General features: G+C 41.0%; 1 protein-coding gene across 3 annotated transcripts in view; it reads left to right on the top strand.

The window, feature by feature from the left end:
* Nucleotides 1-17,722, top strand: part of FGD3 (FYVE, RhoGEF and PH domain containing 3) — a 102,540-nt gene extending 84,818 nt beyond the window's left edge. For all 3 annotated transcript variants that reach the window (XM_081848857.1, XM_081848859.1, XM_081848858.1), the window contains 4 exons: nucleotides 4,217-4,339; nucleotides 9,560-9,712; nucleotides 14,433-14,573; nucleotides 16,743-17,722. In XM_081848857.1, coding sequence (XP_081704983.1) covers nucleotides 4,217-4,339; nucleotides 9,560-9,712; nucleotides 14,433-14,573; nucleotides 16,743-16,967 — 642 coding nt within the window. In that variant the 3' untranslated portion in view covers nucleotides 16,968-17,722. The remainder of the gene's footprint in view (nucleotides 1-4,216; nucleotides 4,340-9,559; nucleotides 9,713-14,432; nucleotides 14,574-16,742) is intronic.
* Nucleotides 17,723-17,981: the final 259 nt, after the last annotated feature.

Below are 17,981 nucleotides of genomic sequence, written 5' to 3'. Positions count from 1 at the left end.
TTGGAGGACAACTTGGTTGGGATTTGTTACAACTGCTCTAAATAGTCACAGCAATCCCAGCAGCTCTTGAATGGCAGCTGGCGGCGATGGTAAATCGCTGTTACATCTGATGTTTGCCAGGGCTTGGCTGCTTGCTCTAGTATGGGAGAGGAGGAAATACCTAAATGCCATGGGGAGCTTTTTGCTGTGGGGAATTCTTTGGGTCTTGCTGTGAACAGTGGTTATGGTTACTTTTTTATATTAATGTACAGTGGTACCTTGGGTTACATACACTTCACGTTACATAAGCTTCAGGTTACAGACTCCGCTAACCCAGAAATAGTACCTCGGGTTAAGAACTTTGCTTCAGGATGAGAACAGAAATTGTGCTCCAGCGGCGCGGCAGCAGCAGGAGGCCCCATTAGCTAAAGTGGTGCTTCAGGTTAAGAACAATTTCACGTTAAGTACGGACCTCTGGAACGAATTAAGTACGTAACCAGAGGTACCACTGTACAATATTATTATAAGCATCAGTTAGGTTTTTTGAACTACGAAAACATTAAAGAAGATAGCAGCTTTATATATTTTGCATTATAACATTTCTGTACTTAATCTCAATTGTGTTACCCATTTAAATCTTCGTTGTTGTTGTTTTAAAAAATAAATCTGTGTATTTTGCTTACAGTAGACATGCTACTTTTTAATAAAAAGCCAAGTCGCTTCTCTGTTTAATAGGAATGCCACTTAAAGCTCGCAGTAAAAGTTGAAATCAAGGTTCATATTTATACATTTGTGTGTGAATCTTTCTCCTAGCGTTTGAAAAGCACCTGTCAACAGCTAGCTGGATTGTGCCATCCAAGAGCCTCTTTTTCCTCTTTAAGTCTTTATACAGCTGAACCACTTGGTGGTGGTGATAGGCAGCAAACTAGAAGCTGCCTTCTTTATTCTGTCCAGCTTCCTAAAGGAATGCTTAAGACATTGTGATATGGCCAGTATTAATTAAGAAAGCTATATCAGATAGTTAAAATTGTAGGGTAGGGTTTTCAAATGATGTAAAATACATTAGTAAATACTGCATAGTGGTTTTGCACCCCAAATACACAGAGGTTTCTGTTGCTTTTTTTTTATTTGCTGGTTGGCATTCTTTTCAGAATTGTCATTGAGGAATGGCCATGTCTTCACTGCCATTTTTATATAGGTTGCGTTATTTACATCATACAGTCACTCTCTAAAATATAAATGGAAGTAAATTGCAAAGCCTGTAGCATTACATAGGGTTGAGTAACTGAGCATTCCGTCAGTTTCACTCCCATTATTGTGAAATCATGGCTGTTTGCCTGTTGAGTGAGTTTCCATGCCGGCATGTAAATGCTGAAGGCAGAACACTAGGGATTCTGCTGTGCTGGAAAGGGGTCTATGGAATTTGCTCCCCCAGGAAGCCGTGATGCTCACCGGCTTGGAGACACAGACAAATCCATGCAGGAGAGGGATATTGATGGCTACGCTCTGCTGTTGCAGTTGGAGGCAGCAATGCTTCTGAATACCTGTTGCTGGAAATCACAGGAGGACAGAGGGCTCTTGTGCTCGGGTCCTGCTTGCTGGTTTCCCACAGGCATCTGTGGGAAATAAATTATTATTTAGGGAAGTTTTTAATGTGTGACATTTTAATGTATTTTTAATCTTTGTTGGAAGCCGCCCAGAGTGGCTGGGGAAACCCAGCCAGATGGGTGGGTACAAATAATAATAAATTGTTGTTGTTGTTATCTGGTTGGCCACTGTGGGTACTGGATGCAGGACCACAGGGGCCATTGATCTGATCAAGCAGGCTATTCTTATGATGGAGAACCCCCTATTCTTGTAGAAAAGTAGTGGGGCTGTGGGAATAAACTCTTAACCTATGCAGAACCCCAAAGTGCACTCAATGCAGGTTGCACATGTACCATTTCCTCAAGGCACCAGTGCACATCCACAAGGCAGGAGGATTCAGGGGAGGCAAAACTCATATCCCAAGAGCTCCAAGGCACTGGGATCAGTAACCCTTGCATCCTTTATTTTTCCACTTCCCTGAAGTTGCCATGCAACAAGACTCTTTTTGGTGATGGATGGGAAGTGCTCCACCACCACCACTGAAATATCATGGGCGAAGCTGATTTGGGTTCTGATGACATTTGCCCAATTCCTTTCTGTCGGATCCTTTTGGTGGTTCAGGAGGGTTGAGACCCGTTCACTGCATACAGGGTTGTTGGGCAATGTAGGAGCTGGCAAGGCATTTCTTTCACTCAGTGTTATTTGCAGGGCTCTCTAAAGGATGTTAAAAGGGACGTGGGTGGGTGGTGCTGTGGGTTAAACCACAGAGCCTAGGGCTTGCCGATCAGAAGGTTGGCAGTTTGAATCCCTGCAACGGGGTGAGCTCCCATTGCTCGGTCCCAGCTTCTGCCAACCTAGCAGTTCGAAAGCACATCAAAGTGCAAGTAGATAAATAGGTACCGCTCTGGCAGGAAGGTAAACAGCATTTCCATGTGCTGCTCTGGTTTGCCAGAAGCGGCTTAGTCATGCTGGCCACATGACCCGGAAGCTGTACACCGGCTCCCTCGGCCAATAAAGCAAGATGAGCGCCGCAACCCCAGAGTCGTCCACGACTGGACCTAATGGTCAGGGGTCCCTTTACCTTTACCTAATAGATGTTGCACCTGATAAAGTACAGCTTGGTGGAAATCCCTGGCACTAAGGCTGAGGCAAATCACAGGCCGCAGTGACAGCAAAGGTGCAAACTGGTGGTGGTGGTGTTGTAGTCTGAGCCTGTATGATCGGCAACACAATGCTAGTATGGTGTGGAATGGCCCTTTAATTTATTTCTTTCAAAAGCTTTTGTGTACACCTGAAATAAATGTCATCGGTAGCTAATATTCCGGACACTTGTATTTGTTAGTTGCTATAGTAATTGAGAGCTTCTTTACATACTGAAGCAGCCTCGTGTGTGGTTTGTAATGTGAGCAGAAAAGGTAGTGTATGGAAGACTGTTAGCAAACCTATAATGCACTCCATAAAGTTTAATTACAGGCCATACCTATACTTTTAAAAAATGATCTTTGTGCTCTTTGGGGCAAGAAATGAATGTTAATATAAATTAAACAACTTCTCTGAAATGAACCATATGCTTGGTTCTGAACTGGGTAGTGTTGCAGTTGCTGCTTTGCTTATAGCGATGGGATTGAATGGTTAAAATCTTTACTACTCATGCATACGTACTTGGCAGGCTAAGGTTCTTGGCTGCACCTGCAGCCTAGCTGTTTCCACTTTGCTCCTTCCCAGTGAGATCAGGTAAACAAACCAGGAAAGAAGGAATTCCTGAATGTTAAGTCCAAATGCAGGATCGTAGTTTGTTTCATCCTAACAGATTATGATTTGTAGCCATTCTGAAACCATGACCAGTTGTTGGCTTTCCAATACAGTGGTTCCTCGAGTTACATACACTTCAGGTTACATACGCTTCAGGTTACAGACTCCGCTATCCCAGAAATAGTACCTCGGGTTAAGAACTTTGCTTCAGGATGAGAACAGAAATCGTGCTCTCGCGGCGCGGCGGCAGCAGGAGGCCCCATTAGCTAAAGTGGTGCTTCAGGTTAAGAACAGTTTCAGGTTAAGAATGGACCTCTGGAACGAATTAAGTACTTAACCCGAGGTACCACTGTATGCTTGAAGTTCTCCTGATGTCTGCCTGTAACTGCCTGGGAAGGCCTGCATTCTACTCCTTTTGAGTAGTTGTCTCAAATTCTTCAGACAAAGAAGTCTCGCTCAAAATATACATCCTTGCAGGTAGTTTGCTTGCATGTTGCTTGCACAGCAGGAAATACTTTCTGAGGGAGAAGGCAGCTCACATATCAGGAAGGGTAAAGAGACCTTGAGCATGCAAATAATAGACTTCTTAGAAAATCTATAATTCTTAACCAAACAGTGCTAGTTCAGCCCTTGTTAGAGGCTTTTAAAATAGCTGGTCTAGCCATCATTCCAAATGTCTAGAGCTGTTTGGCTGTGAAAGTTGGCCCGTAACATCTGGCAAAACTTGAGTTAAGGTATATCTGGCACTCTAAATGCTAACCACGTGTGTTAAAATCACGACATTATATATACCAAACTTTAAAATAATAATGATAATACACTTGTGGGGCTCAAGCTGCCCTTCACTGGTTCAAAGTCACATTGTTTAACATTTAAATTTTATTTTTTTTCATACCAGCCTGAGTGTTGCAGAAAATCCTCCAAATCAAAGAGAGAAAAGGAGAAGCAAGCTTGCAAAAGCTGCAGTGAAAGCTTCAACTCCATTACAAAAAGACGTCACCATTGCAAGCAATGTGGGGCAGTGAGTATTGGAGTGAAAATTACTGTTTATATGTATGTGCATTGTTACTCATTTGGAACAAGCTGGTTTTTCTTTATAAAATTCTGCAAAAAAGAAAAAAAGAAAAGAAAATCATCTTCTCAAGTATTATACTGTCCTTCAGTTCCCAAGACTGTCTGCATAAGTAGACTGATTTACCCCTTTCCACGTTTTTATCTTCTGGTGTGCCATGCTCCTTAACAATGGGAAAATCATGATCAAAAAGTATTTGAATGGATCTCTTAGGACAAATTTCACACCATTTCTAAATAAGAAAAAAAGTTTTTTCTTTTTAAACACAGATACTTCGAATTAAATTCTGTTGAAATCCAGTGAAACTTTAATCCAAGGTTTATTGATTTTATTGGAATTTGTTTTCAGTTTTTTCCAATCACAGCCATTTTGCCCATGTTTTGCTTAATTTAGCATGAATCATCCAAACATTAAAACTTGCCATTATTTAAAGCCACAGATATCTTTATCATCTAACAGAACCCGGTGTCGGATGTACCTCTCATTGATAAATAATCAACCCCAACTTTTAGTTAGCTTTGTTCCTTAACCACTTACATTCTAATATAACAACAATATAGTTTTAATAATTTTAATATTTTTGCCCCACCCATCTGACTGGGTTGCCCCAGCCACTCTGGGCAGCTTCCAACATATATGAAAACATAATAAATCATCAAATATTAAAGACAGTCCCTATACAGAGCTGCCTTCACATGTCTTATAATAGTTACCTATATACTTGTCATCTGATGAGAGGGCATTCCACAGGGTGCCGCTACCGAGAAGGCCCTCTGCCTGGTTCCCTGTAACCTCACTTCTCGCAGTGAGGGAACCTCCAGAAGGCCATTGGAGCTAGATCTCAGTGTTTGGGTTAAACAATGGGGATGGAGGCACTCCTTCAAGTATACAGGGCTAAGACCGTTTATGGCTTTAAAGGTCAGCACCAACACTTATTCTGGTAATTGTGCAAATGAAGGACGTTTGAATATTCTGAGCTCAGTAGAGTAATATAAAGCAAGCTAATGAGGCTAGACACTCTTGTTAAATTACATTGCTGTTTACTAGGCTGTGTTTTGTTTCCTTCAAATTATCTCAGTAAACCTGAACCTATCAAGACATCTAATATCCGTTGAATGACTTGTTGGTATTAATTTAACAATAATTTCATAGCTACTTTTGAAGAATCTATTTTATTTATCAGTGAGTTGTTTTATTTAATTATTTAAGTCCAAAATGCTGAGTCAAAAAAGTATGTGCAACACTGCAAGCATTAGGCAGTGAGACACAGACATGGCCTAAGAGGTGAAGCCAGGAAATGTTTTGCAACATCTGCCTCTTTCAGTACCTCTTTCCTTTCATCTAGGAACTACACACTGTTAAGAAATAGTTATAGTAATCTTAATGTATAGTTTGCTGCAACACATGCTTTACAAAGAATGCCATGGAACTGGGAATCCATTAGAAAGGTTTTAAGATAAAATGCATGCCACAGAAAGTGCATACCCTAATTTTCCAGATTTTTATAGCAAATACTTCATCATAGACCACCCCATCTCTCTGTAGCGGATTCGTGGAGGTCAGGGGTGGATGGGTGAAACATACCTATTGACAGGGGAAAAAATGAACAGCTTTGTAACAGTTTTAGCTGATAATGTTTGAAATATCAGCAGTTTCCATGCCCATTTCAGCCAGAGTTTAAAATCTCATACATTCTGAATCACAACTATGTTGCCAGCTTTGCTGTATAGATATTTTCCTTTTTCCTTTTCCTTTTTATTATTAAAAAAAACTACTTTCTTGATATGCAGTTCAAAGATTAGCAACGTGCATGCTTCTAGAAAAAGAAAATGCATATATTTTCATATTCCTCTTTTTAGGACTTGCTTATTGAAAGAGCACTTCTCAAGCAACTTTGAATAATTGGGAATATGTTGTTCTGTCCCTTGATTTGCAGAACAACAGAGATTCTTAAAAGAGAGAGTTCCCCTGACCCCATTTATATATCTCATTTTGGATGGTGACCACCTTTATTTGCATTCTTTTGTTTTGAAATCAAAACCTCTCCATCTTATTGCATCTATTTGTTTGGTTCATTGTGCGATAGAGACGTTATCAATTCACCATTCTCCTGATGAGCATTTCATTTCCTTACATGCTATTTGTCCTCAGGAGTACCTGCAATTACAAAGCAAATGTTATGTCACTCTACCTTGATGACTAGATTAATTGAATTGAATATAGGAGCAAGCCATTTGCTCAACCGCTGAGCTATCCCTCTTCAGTATGAATTACCAATAGTGGTGCAGAATTGAAGCAAATAGTCTTGAGGTGCTGGCAGTGCCCAAGAGAAGCAGAGACCAATTCAGGGGCAATGGTGATGGAAGGGAAGGAGTCAGAGAGTCTGTGGATCTCATGAGACTTGTGGTCCGTCTCTTTAGGAAGAGTACTCTAGAGAATATTGTTAGAAAACTGTTCTTACTAAATGGGAAACCCCCAATATGTTGAGTTAACTAGTGGCCAAAATTGTGGAAACCTTTTGGAAAAAGTGTATTTCCGAGGTTTGATGGCTCATAACACCTGATTGGCTCTCTAAACACTCATGGCTATATTCAAATGAAGGAAAACTACTACATGTCACCCTAAGCCAGTTGTGCTTCCTTTTTCTGGTTATTTGGCTATAGCTTTTGATAGAATACAGATAATTGAACAAACTTTGTTGCATTACATTCTTCATTAAATTATCTTTCCATTGATGTATAATTTTATGGTATTGCTCCCCCAAAAAGTGGTGTTAAGAGCCATCAAACCTCAGAAATACACTTTTTCCAAAAGACCATGCCACTAGTGTACATTGCATGGTCTTGCTCCCAGGTATAAGCCAGCTAAATGCGTCCCTAATTACCAACTACTGCAACTAAAAGATGGTAGATTTGCCTTTCTCTTTTGTTAATCAAAACTCACTGAGCCAGTTTGTTAGCCTATACCAAGGGGGAGGAGCCTAATCTGTTTTTGGGCCTTGGGACTCTCCTATGGCCATTCCTCCTACACAGGCCATACCCCTTATTGCTTACCCTGCTCACTTGGCCCCCTTGGATGCTTTTCCCTGGCTGGATTGGGTCCCTGAACTGCAATGATGCCTCTTGCTTGTCTGGATGGAGAGCAGAAATATGTGTGTGTAGATAGAAATATCTGATACAGTGGTGCCCCGCAAGACGAACGCCTCGCAAGACGGAAAACCCGCTAGATGAAAGGGTTTTCCGTTTTGGAGGCGCTTCGCAAGACGAATTTCCCTATGGGCTTGCTTCGCAAGACGAAAATGTCTTGCGAGTTTCTGCGGGGTTTTTTCCCTCCCCGCCCCTTTTCCTAAGCCCTAAGCCGCTTATCAGCTGATCCGCTGATAAGCCGCTTATCAGCTGATCGCTAAAAGCCGCTAAACCGCTAATAGCGCTAATCCGCTAAGGTGTCAATGGGCTTGCTTCGCAAGACGAAAAAACCGCTATACGAAGAGCCTCACGGAACGGATTAATTTCGTCTTGCGAGGCACCACTGTATCTGCATGTAGCCAGCTGTACAAAGGCAGGGGTCACACCCAGTGCTCCACCGTTTCCCTCTCTGGCCCTGCCCACCACTGACATGGATCCCAGAAGATTCTCCACCCCTGGCATATAGCTATCCAATTCCCCTCTAATGAATGACATCCTGTATTTCTCCCTGAAGATTCTCCAGAAAATTCACAAGGTCTGATGAGGTTTGATTTTCAAGCACATATATAGGCTGAATATATAGAGACTTTTATGACCTGGGGAAGAAACCCCCTTATTGCCAGTATCCACATACATATTTTTTACAAGGTAAAGTGTTATTCAGCTGATATGCCAGATTCCTATCCAAAATCATATTTAGACTTGATTTCAGCCTTTCGCCTTCACTCATTTAAAAATACTGTACTAACTTCTAGACGTTCTAATTGATAAGAGAACATGCTTTGGGAAAGTTTAGCTCCACCCTTGTTATAGGAGTCAAATAGGGTATGATGAGCTTTCACAAATAATATACGTATCACATTTTTCATGCATTCTATGCTTTAAAATTATTGAGGTATAATCTTGCCCTGCATCCTGCAGCCATATGCTAGGTCAGTGCATTAATTGTAATCTTCTGTTTTATCAAGCATTATGTTTTGGATCTAGCTGCAAGCCTGCTTTCCATACATGAAAGGCCATTACCTAAAAGGATGCTTTCAGTTAATGCCTTACCAGTATGAGAGTCAGTTAAGTGTGTCAAGACATACTGTCTTGTGTATTATCAGTGCTCCAGTCACTCACGGTCCTGTACAAAATAGACTGCTGTTACTGCACCCAAAATAGCAGTATCAGAATGGTTGGTACGACTGTCATCGTGTCTCTACAGCAATAATAGTTCTAAAAAACCCACAACAGAAATATCTCTCTGGGGTGCTTCCTGTTCCTTGCTGCTGTTCCTGTTTCAAGTAATGCTCGGAAGAATCCTGTGAAAAAGCAGCTCGTTATTCACCCATCAATTTGCAGGTGTAAATTCTTATGTCAAAGTACCTCTCTCTCATGGTTTCCTGCATTTTTGTTGCTTTGAAAAGAATGATTTGTTAATTGTTGCTCTGCTGTTTGGAAAAATTTCCAACAAATAAATATTGATGCCCTTACTTGTTCAAGCTCAACATGGCCAAAATGATTGAAGTGCTGAATTTCCACCTCTTCTTTGCACGATGCAGAACTTTAGCTGGTGTAAACAAGATGTCATGTTTATGAAGCACCAATTGGTATCCTTTCATTAATGGGGTTCTTATAAATTTATATTTGGATGGGCTTCTAGGAAACCTGATAAAATTTTAATCCAGTGTAACTGAAAATGCTTTTTATAACACTGAACAGGAAGGCAAACCCATATAGGGTGGCCTTGTTACCCCTCCCCCCATTGTAGGTAGAGTTTTAACAAATAACATGGAATAGCAAAATCATTCTCTAGTGCCAAGCAGGTGGGAAGTAATCATAACTTGGACATAATACCTGAAATTCCTGTGTTATTATCACTCAAGATCATTCCTTTTGGGAACAGGAACCAAAGTGGTTCTAATTATAAATCAGTTTTTTTTTTTGGTTTTTTTGTTTCCAGTAATGACTTAAGAATAAAGTCCTGTGCTTTTTCATCCAGGTTATCTGTGCAAAATGCTCTGAATTTAAAACACTTGCTGACAACAGCCGCCACAACCGAGTGTGTAAAGAATGTTTTCAACTGCCGTCAGCAACTCTGTGTGTCTTGGGCAATGAAGGTGCAGGAGAACAAAAGAAAAAAATGGCAACAGAGGTATATTTTGTCATATTAACACCTAAAACGACTAGTTACTCAGCAGAAGCATACTTTTCATTGTTAAAATCATTTCATGGTCTTGCCTCACAATACTTAAACATCCAGAAATCCACCATTTATTACATAGACCTACCAGAGGGCCAGTTTCATGGTTGCTGCTGCATTATGTCTTTTCAGTCCTTTCAATTTTATTTTATATGCACCTTTTTTCTCACTGCACAGAAGCCACCCCCATGCACATAATTTTCAGCCATTGTTGCTTTCAGCATGAACAGGGGGGTTGCACATTATGGAATGAAGCCCAATTCTCAGGAGCAGAGCTGTAGATGTATAATGAAATTGTTTTATGTTAGAGCAATTATGTATTGACACTTGCACATTAGAGAATTCTGCCTTCTGAAATCTTCATTTCCTTTAAAATGTGGATTGTGTGGATATCTGAGTAACAAAAAACAAAAAAGGCAATAGCAGCTGCTATATTGAGAATTGGTTTGGCGCAGCAGACAAAGTGTTGTGTTAGGATGTGGAACTTGAAGATTTAGATCCAAGCTAAGCAGTTAAACCTGTGCCAAGGCTTGTTCTGTATGTGGGGGTTGCCCTTTCACTTTTAGCTATATGGCCATACACAGGGAGGGATGTGTGTCAGCATGCATCAAGGATAAGGACTGTAAACACTAAGCACGCAAGTCATTGATAATATAAAGTGGTGCTGCAAAAGTTTAGAATAAATTATCAGTGCAAGGAGGTATACAAGGTTTTAATAGATGCAAGGAACCTGATGAGTGTACCAGCTACACTGATTATATAATTTGTAGTGCTGCTTCTTCTTCTCCCTCCAGAATTAAAGCTGTGGCTGTATATTAGTTTTTTTCTGTTCTGTTGTTCTGTTCTATTGTAGTTCTTTTATATACTGTGGAGTCCCTGAGATGGTTGGCTGGCACGTTGTACGCCTCCTTCCAGCAGCTCCTGCGGCTAAGCTGGTGCCAAAAATATTGCTCTGTTTTACTTTGGACCACATCAGCAAGGCTGAGAGAGGGGGCTTGTCGTCTGGGCAGCTCAGGACTTCCATACACACTGCCCAGGCTTGCACCCAGTGGGAGGGGGTCACTTCAGTGCTGCTAACACAGGTGCTTGACTTCACCCCAGAGGTGCCTTCTGTTCTCTAACCATAATAATAATAATAATAATAATAATAATAATAATAATAATAATAATTTATTTATACCCAGCCATCTGGCTGTGTTTCCCCAGCCACTCTGGGTGTCTTCCAACAAAACATTAAAATACAGTAGTCCATCAAACATTAAAAGCTTCCCTAAACAGGACTGCCTTCAGATGTCTTCTAAAAGTCTGGTAGTTGTCATTCTTGGCATTCCAAATGGCGGACGCCACTACCGAGAAGGCCCTCTGCCTGGTTCCCTGTAACTTGGCTTCCCGCAGTGAGGGAACCGCCAGAAGGCCCTCGGCGCTGGACCTTAGTGTCCAGGTAGAACAATGGGGGTGGAGACACTCCTTCAGGTATACTGGACCGAGGCCATTTAGGGCTAGGGCTTACCTATCAGAAGGTCGGCAGTTCGAATCCCTGCAACAGGGTGAGCGCCTGTCACTCAGTCCCTGCTCCTGCAAACCTAGCAGTTCGAAAGCATGTCAAAGTGCAAATTGATAAATAGGTACTGCTCTGGAAGAAGGTAAACGGCATTTCCGTGCGCTGCTCTGGTTCGCCAGAAGTGGCTTAGTCATGCTGGTCACATGACCCGGAAGCTGTATGCCGGCTCCCTCAGCCAGTAAAGTGGGATGAGCACTGCAACCCCAGAGTCATCTGCGACTGGACCTAACGGTCAGGGGTCCCTTTACCTTTTACCAACACTTTGAATTGTGGCCAGAAATGTACTGGGACCCAATGTAGGTCTTTCAAGACCGGTGTTATGTGGTCTCAGCGGCCGCTCTCAGTCACCAGTCTAGCTGCCGCATTCTGGATTAGTTGTAGTTTCTGGGTCACCTTCAAAGGTAGCCCCACATAGAGCTCATTGCAGTAGTCCAAGTGAGAGATAACCTTATATTGACTACTACTGACTTATATTTGCCTCTCTCCAAACTCTGCTGTTAGGAATCCCCATCCATAGCTTTCACTGCAGATCAGACCTCCCTTTGCTTCTATCAAATGACTTAACCTGCCATGGAGAAAGAATAAAAGTCTTGGCAATCCACCAGCCAGAAGCAACCTGGCATGGAGGGAAGACCCACTGCCCCATCCTCCCAGCAGCAGCATCACTTCTGCTTACTGGAATTGCCTGGGGGTTAGGGTTAGGGTTAGGGTACAGAGAATATATGGACCCACCAAATGGCTTTAATTACCTTTCTTACTCTTCTACTTGGAAATATGCTCCTCATAACACTATAAGCAGTTCCTTGTACTGCAGACGAAAGCTGTTGCAGAGGAACTGTAATGGGGGGATCGTTGCCCCAAATCCAAGTTTTTGGATAATCCTAAAAGCCATGCAACTGCTTAAAATACAGTACAGTGAAATATGACCTGCTCTCTCAAGTAGGGCAGCATACTGTTCACATTCAGGAGAAAGGAAGCTCATCTCCTTAATAGGGTTAGGCATTTAGCTCTGTGCTAAGTCTTAGAGATTCAGGTAAAACACACAAGGGAATAGCACAGAATGCAGCCTAATCTGGGCTGCTGCCTTGTTCTATGAAGTAACGGATGGACGTCTTTGGGTTACATCCAAGGAAATGCTCCTAGGATTAGGGGTTCAAGTGTTTTCCCTGAATTAATATTTCATGAACTCAGTGGCTCTTCAAGGATTTGCCTTTTTTCCTGATCTATTAGCAGATGTGTAGTTTCTCTGGAGATTTGTTATACAAAACATAATAGGTACAGTGTTTCCATTCCTAGAGGCTCTTCTGCTTTTTTGATATGTGGTTCTGGGCAAATTATTGATTTAATTCACCACCACCACTACCATTAGCATATCACAGAATAGGATTTTCTTTTTTCTAAAGACTCCAGTGAAGTCAGTGGCAGGACACCAAAACCTCTTGCCATTTGCAGTTTGCAGAACATAGCGCCGCTATTATTTCTAATGGTTTTTCTTCAGAGGTATTTTTCCATCTCAAGTGTGCTCATTCAGCCCACCCTTGTCTCCTGCCTGTTCACATAGCCAATGCAAGGATTTGTAGACTGTAAATTTCACACAGGAGATGCCACAGTTTAAGCTTTTTTAAAAAATTGAAAGTACATCTTACTAAGGGGAGCAGAGCATATCCAACTCCTCACAGTTCTGTTTGCATGCTAAGGTGCAAATTGAGAGTTGTCAGCACCTGACACTCAGGCAAATGCTGCTATTAGGTGATGCAGTCTCACAAAGACCATCCCTGTGCAAGACCTATTGAAACAAATTGAAGTTGTGTCCTTGCATTTTGTCATGATGGTCTCATACACACACACACACACACACACACACACACACACACTAATTAATTAATTTTTCTGTTTTACAGTTTAGAATGTTCATTTAAACAACCTTAAAATAACAAAACTTCCCTTCTTCTCTTTCCATGGTTCATTTTGCATAACATAAATCCCTGCATATTAACTAAACCATTCAGTATTCCATTATTAAAGGTAAAGGACACCTGACAGTTAAGTCCAGTCGCGAACAACTCTGGGGTTGCGGCGCTCATCTCGCTTTACTGGCCAAGGGAGCCGACGTTTGTTCTCAGACAGTTTTTCTGGGTCATGTGGTCAGCATGACTCAGCCGCTTCTGGCGAACCAGAGAATCGCACAGAAACACAATTTACCTTCCTGCCGGAGCGGTACCTATTCATCTACTTTTTCCAAAATGTTTTTCCAAAACATTTCCCAAAAAAACCCAGAGTCCTTTCTGTTGGGGATAATTCAGACTGAAATTCCCATGTGTCAAAAAAAGGTTATTTATGCAGGCCGTGTTTTGTTAGCCCCAAAATGGCAAACAAGCGAGGTCCCAACTAAAGAAGAATGGGAACTTAAACTAATAGAATATGCGCAGCTTGCAGACCTAATATACAGAATAAGAGAACAAGAATAAAATACGTTTAAAGAAGATTGGAAAATATTTATTGAATATATTGGAGGAAATTGTGTACACTTGAAAACCCTGGCAGCATTAAGATAAATTCAACAGTGTAAATAAGTTTTGATGGATGTAATAATGGAATCAGGATGTGGGTGGCACTGATTTAGCTGTTCTCACAGATTTGGAGTGGATTTTTTTTTAAAAAAATCCCCATCCTAAATAATAATTTTAAAACCCTGGAGATTTTATTTATCCTTGCAGCAGCACTGCGCTGTGACTCTATTCACTTGTGCTGAAGCAGCTTCCTAATTAATTTTCATTCTCCTTCCAACCTACTTTACGTATGAAAGTAGCTGTATCATCTTAATTGCTGTTCTCAACTTTGACTGTGGAGGTGGGGTTTTCAGCTTAACGTTCTCTAAAAACAGTTCAGCACCTACGTGTGAGTCTTTTAATCCTGGTTATATGTAATGATGATTAAACCTCTGTATGCTTAAGGATTAATACCTTGGTAATCACACTTCTGCTCCCATGGACCATTCATGAACAAATATTTGAACATAAACCAATAAACCATTAAGGTGCATAATAAATTGTAAATGCCTTCAGCACAAGCGCATGAATAAACACTGTTTGGTTTATTTGTTATATATAGAAGCAAAGCATTTTGGGAGCAGAAAGCAGCCTTTTCAGCAGTCACCTCCTGTTCCAAGAAAAAGGAAAGACTTGGTGTAAAGTTTGGGTCACCATCCCTAAGGCTGAACCTCTCGTCTTATATCTACAAGGAGGCAGTCAGGTAAAAAGCAGAGCATCTTACATAGCTGTTATATATTAAATATATTAAATATATATATTATATTAATATTAAATATATATTAAACAAGTCATACTGAGAAATGGTCTGGAACAGTTATTCCTAAGCTATGTGCCAGGGCTTGTGAGCATGCTGCGTGAGAACCGTACAGGTTCAGGAAACTAATGGATTAATTTGTAGGTTTTTGTGCATCCACTGTACATCCCACTGAGGCTGCCTGCCACGGCTGATCCAGTACTCTGCCCTTTTCCTTTCTTCAGTCAGCTTCCTCTGGGGAGAATTAGCTGCCCTCTAGGGAGGCAGCTCATTGCACCTTTTACTGTAAGCGCAGATAACTCTTACACTTCTTCAGCAGAGCAAGTACCCCCAATTTTAATTTGCAGGGGAAAGTGTGCTCTGATATCAGATGATTTGGCTAGAAGGATTTGGCTTCCTTTCAACAACCGAATGTCTTGCAGGCATTCAGAGAAAGCATTCTCGTCTTTTGAAAATGATAAATGAACTTCTTGCTTTCATCAAAAAGGTGTACAACTATGATAATTATTTATCCCACCCCCGTTTTTAAGAGATGCATTTCCCCCCACCAAAAAATGAAGATCTCAAAGGGTTTATTGAGCTTTGAAAAGCATTCATCCTCCCCAAAGATAAAAATCACAAGGCAGAGGCAGTAAGACTGCATGCCTTTAAATCTTCATTTGATTTATGAAGCTCGGCGTTCTGACAGTATTAGATCTGTGCACTTGCAGAAGTGCTGAGAATGTGTTTTGATAATGCATGAAACAAGTAGATTTCCTCAGCTCGGGCATACTTACAACTAAATCAAATTCACCAGATACATACAGGATTAATACAGTAATAGAAGCAATCTTCAGATCTCTCCCTGGCGTTTATACTGAGATGATAAAGAGGAGCAATATGTTGACTGACAGAATATGTAGAAAAATTGCTTTCCTATCCCAGTTGGGTTGAAAATCACTATGTGTGCAGGGTCAACATACACGCATCAACAGTAGCCCCAGGAGCCAGTGAGAGCGAATAGTAGTAATTTGCGAATATTGTTATGAAAAAAAGAATCAGAGTGAATGCCTTTAAAAGCCCAGCAGCTTGGTGCATTGGTGCATCTCTGTGCACGAATGCTCCCTGGTGCAAAGTGGTGGTGGTTCTTCTCCAGTTATCATTCCTGCATTCCCACATGGATTTGTGAGGGAACTGCAGGGCACGTCAGCTAATGCAGCCTTAACAGTAGCTGTTCTTGTAATAAAGTGAAGAGAACGTTGCTTTCTTTGAAATATGCCTCTTTGCAGAATGCTGGTGGAATGTGCGCGTAGAATCACTAGAGAGGTTGTTATTGAGAGAAGGCAATCTGGGCCTCATAACTCTTGAATCCAAACTTTGTAACATTTGTTGTGGTTTTCTTTGAAAACCCCTCAAGGCAAAACAAATACACGAGTCAACCATTTTTGTGTTTGTTTAGTTCTGTTAAAAAACAAAATGAAAACCATGAACTAGATTCTAGATTCTTCCGCCCCCCCTTTCTAAAAACCCAAGGCAGTTTACAAGTTAATACTGTTCAAGACCAAGGAGTGCAAAGAGGCCACTGCATAGCGAAGTCTATAGAGACCACTTGCCACCCCAACTGTAGCTGGTTCAGTGATTAGGGGCAGGCAAGGCATCTTTCTGAATGCAGACTGCTATGATCTGTGGAATTTCACAGGGAAAAATCACTGATGTCTGAGAACATGGGCAGGGAGGCATCCCCTCAGCTCTTCATCATCCCAGGAGGTTTCTTCAAAGAGGAAGATTCCTCACAGCTTGTTCTTGATACAGTTTGGTGAGAGTCTCTTCCTTGACCTCTGTGTCACTAGCATTCCAGGGCTTCTTGGTTTCGGAACCATCCCAGCCCTGGCCCACAACACAATAATTCAGTCATCATGATAAGATGACCTCTCACTAATAATACCTTTAAAATACATGCTGATAAATGCATGTGTTTTATACAATGTTTTATCTTCAAGTACTACTCATTCCTAGAAAACTCTTAAAATCTGGAAATAATGGCTATCCTCTTGAATTTTTTTCACCAGTTTACCTGTCACCTGCTTTCTTTTTATTTTGGGTTTTGACTCCTGCTTTTCTTTTGTATGTGTTTAGGATGGTCGGATTCCACGAAGCATACCCCTACCAGGATATGAAGTTGAATTTCCGCATTCTGGTGAGAAGTTTGACTCAAAACATGTTTTCAAACTCTGCCAGTCCCAACAGACTATGTATTTCAGTGCAGACGATGAAGAGTTGCAAATAAAATGGATGGATATTCTCACCAAAGCAGCTAAAGGGGAGATTTATGGTCCAAGTGAAGGAGCCAGCGAGCCCTAAAGCCTTTTTCTGGGGTCCAAGATATATTTCAGGAGCAGGGGGCTGAACTCGATAATCATGGCACTTTCAAAATATGTATGGTTTTCTCTCCCCCCGCCCTTATTATTGTACATTCATTACATACAGTACTGATTGTCTGGCATATATGTTAGATGGAAAAAGTAAGTGTAGTAATTAATGGTGTTCTTGTTGACATTGATGGAAAAGAAAAGAAGGAGCAAGCATTAATTTTATTGAAAGTAACTGCGAAAAAAAAATCATAATTCAAGTTAGCCATCTTCAAACACCTAAAGGGCTGTCACATGGAAGATGAAACAAGCTTGTTTTCTCCTGCTCCAGAAGGTAGGACCCGAAACAATGGCTTCAAGTTACAAGAAAGGAGATTCCGTCTAAACATCAGGAAGAACTTTCTGACAGCAAGAGCTGTTTGACAGTGAAGCAGACTCCCACGAGACGTGGTGGACTCTCCTTCCTTGGAGGTTTTTAAGCAGACGTTGATGTATGATCTAGTTGTGATTCCTGCATTCCAGGGGGTTGGAATAGATGACGCTTGGGATCCCTTCCAACTCTACAGTTCTATGATTCTCTTACTCCACTCCCCCACCCTGTATTTTTGTTCCTTTCAATGGCTGTGTGAGTGAAGGATATGTATAGTCCGTGTGTTACAAAAGTGCTGCCTTTAAGTTAAATGTTGTACAAGGCTTGTGGCTGGCCACTGACATGCTGTTTTCAGTCTTCTGTTTTGGGATAATTTTTTTTAAAAAAATGGTCTCCTCTGTGCTGTAAGAACAACGTGATGGATCTGTTTCATTTGGTAACTCTGTCCTTTCTTACAATGACTTTTTTCACTAGACAAATACTGTAGAATACGTTTGTAGAGTTTTCTGAAAGGCATTGTGGAAGACACCTTGAAATCTCAAATATCAAGTATTCCTATATATATATATATATAAATATAAATATTTTTGTTTTTGTTTTTTACTTTTACCCACACTTTTCTTATTTCTTTATACA

This window comes from Podarcis erhardii (assembly GCF_964252035.2).
Source record: "Podarcis erhardii genome assembly, chromosome: 2".
Lineage (NCBI taxonomy): Eukaryota > Metazoa > Chordata > Lepidosauria > Squamata > Lacertidae > Podarcis > Podarcis erhardii.
This window is presented reverse-complemented; position numbering and strand designations above follow the sequence as displayed.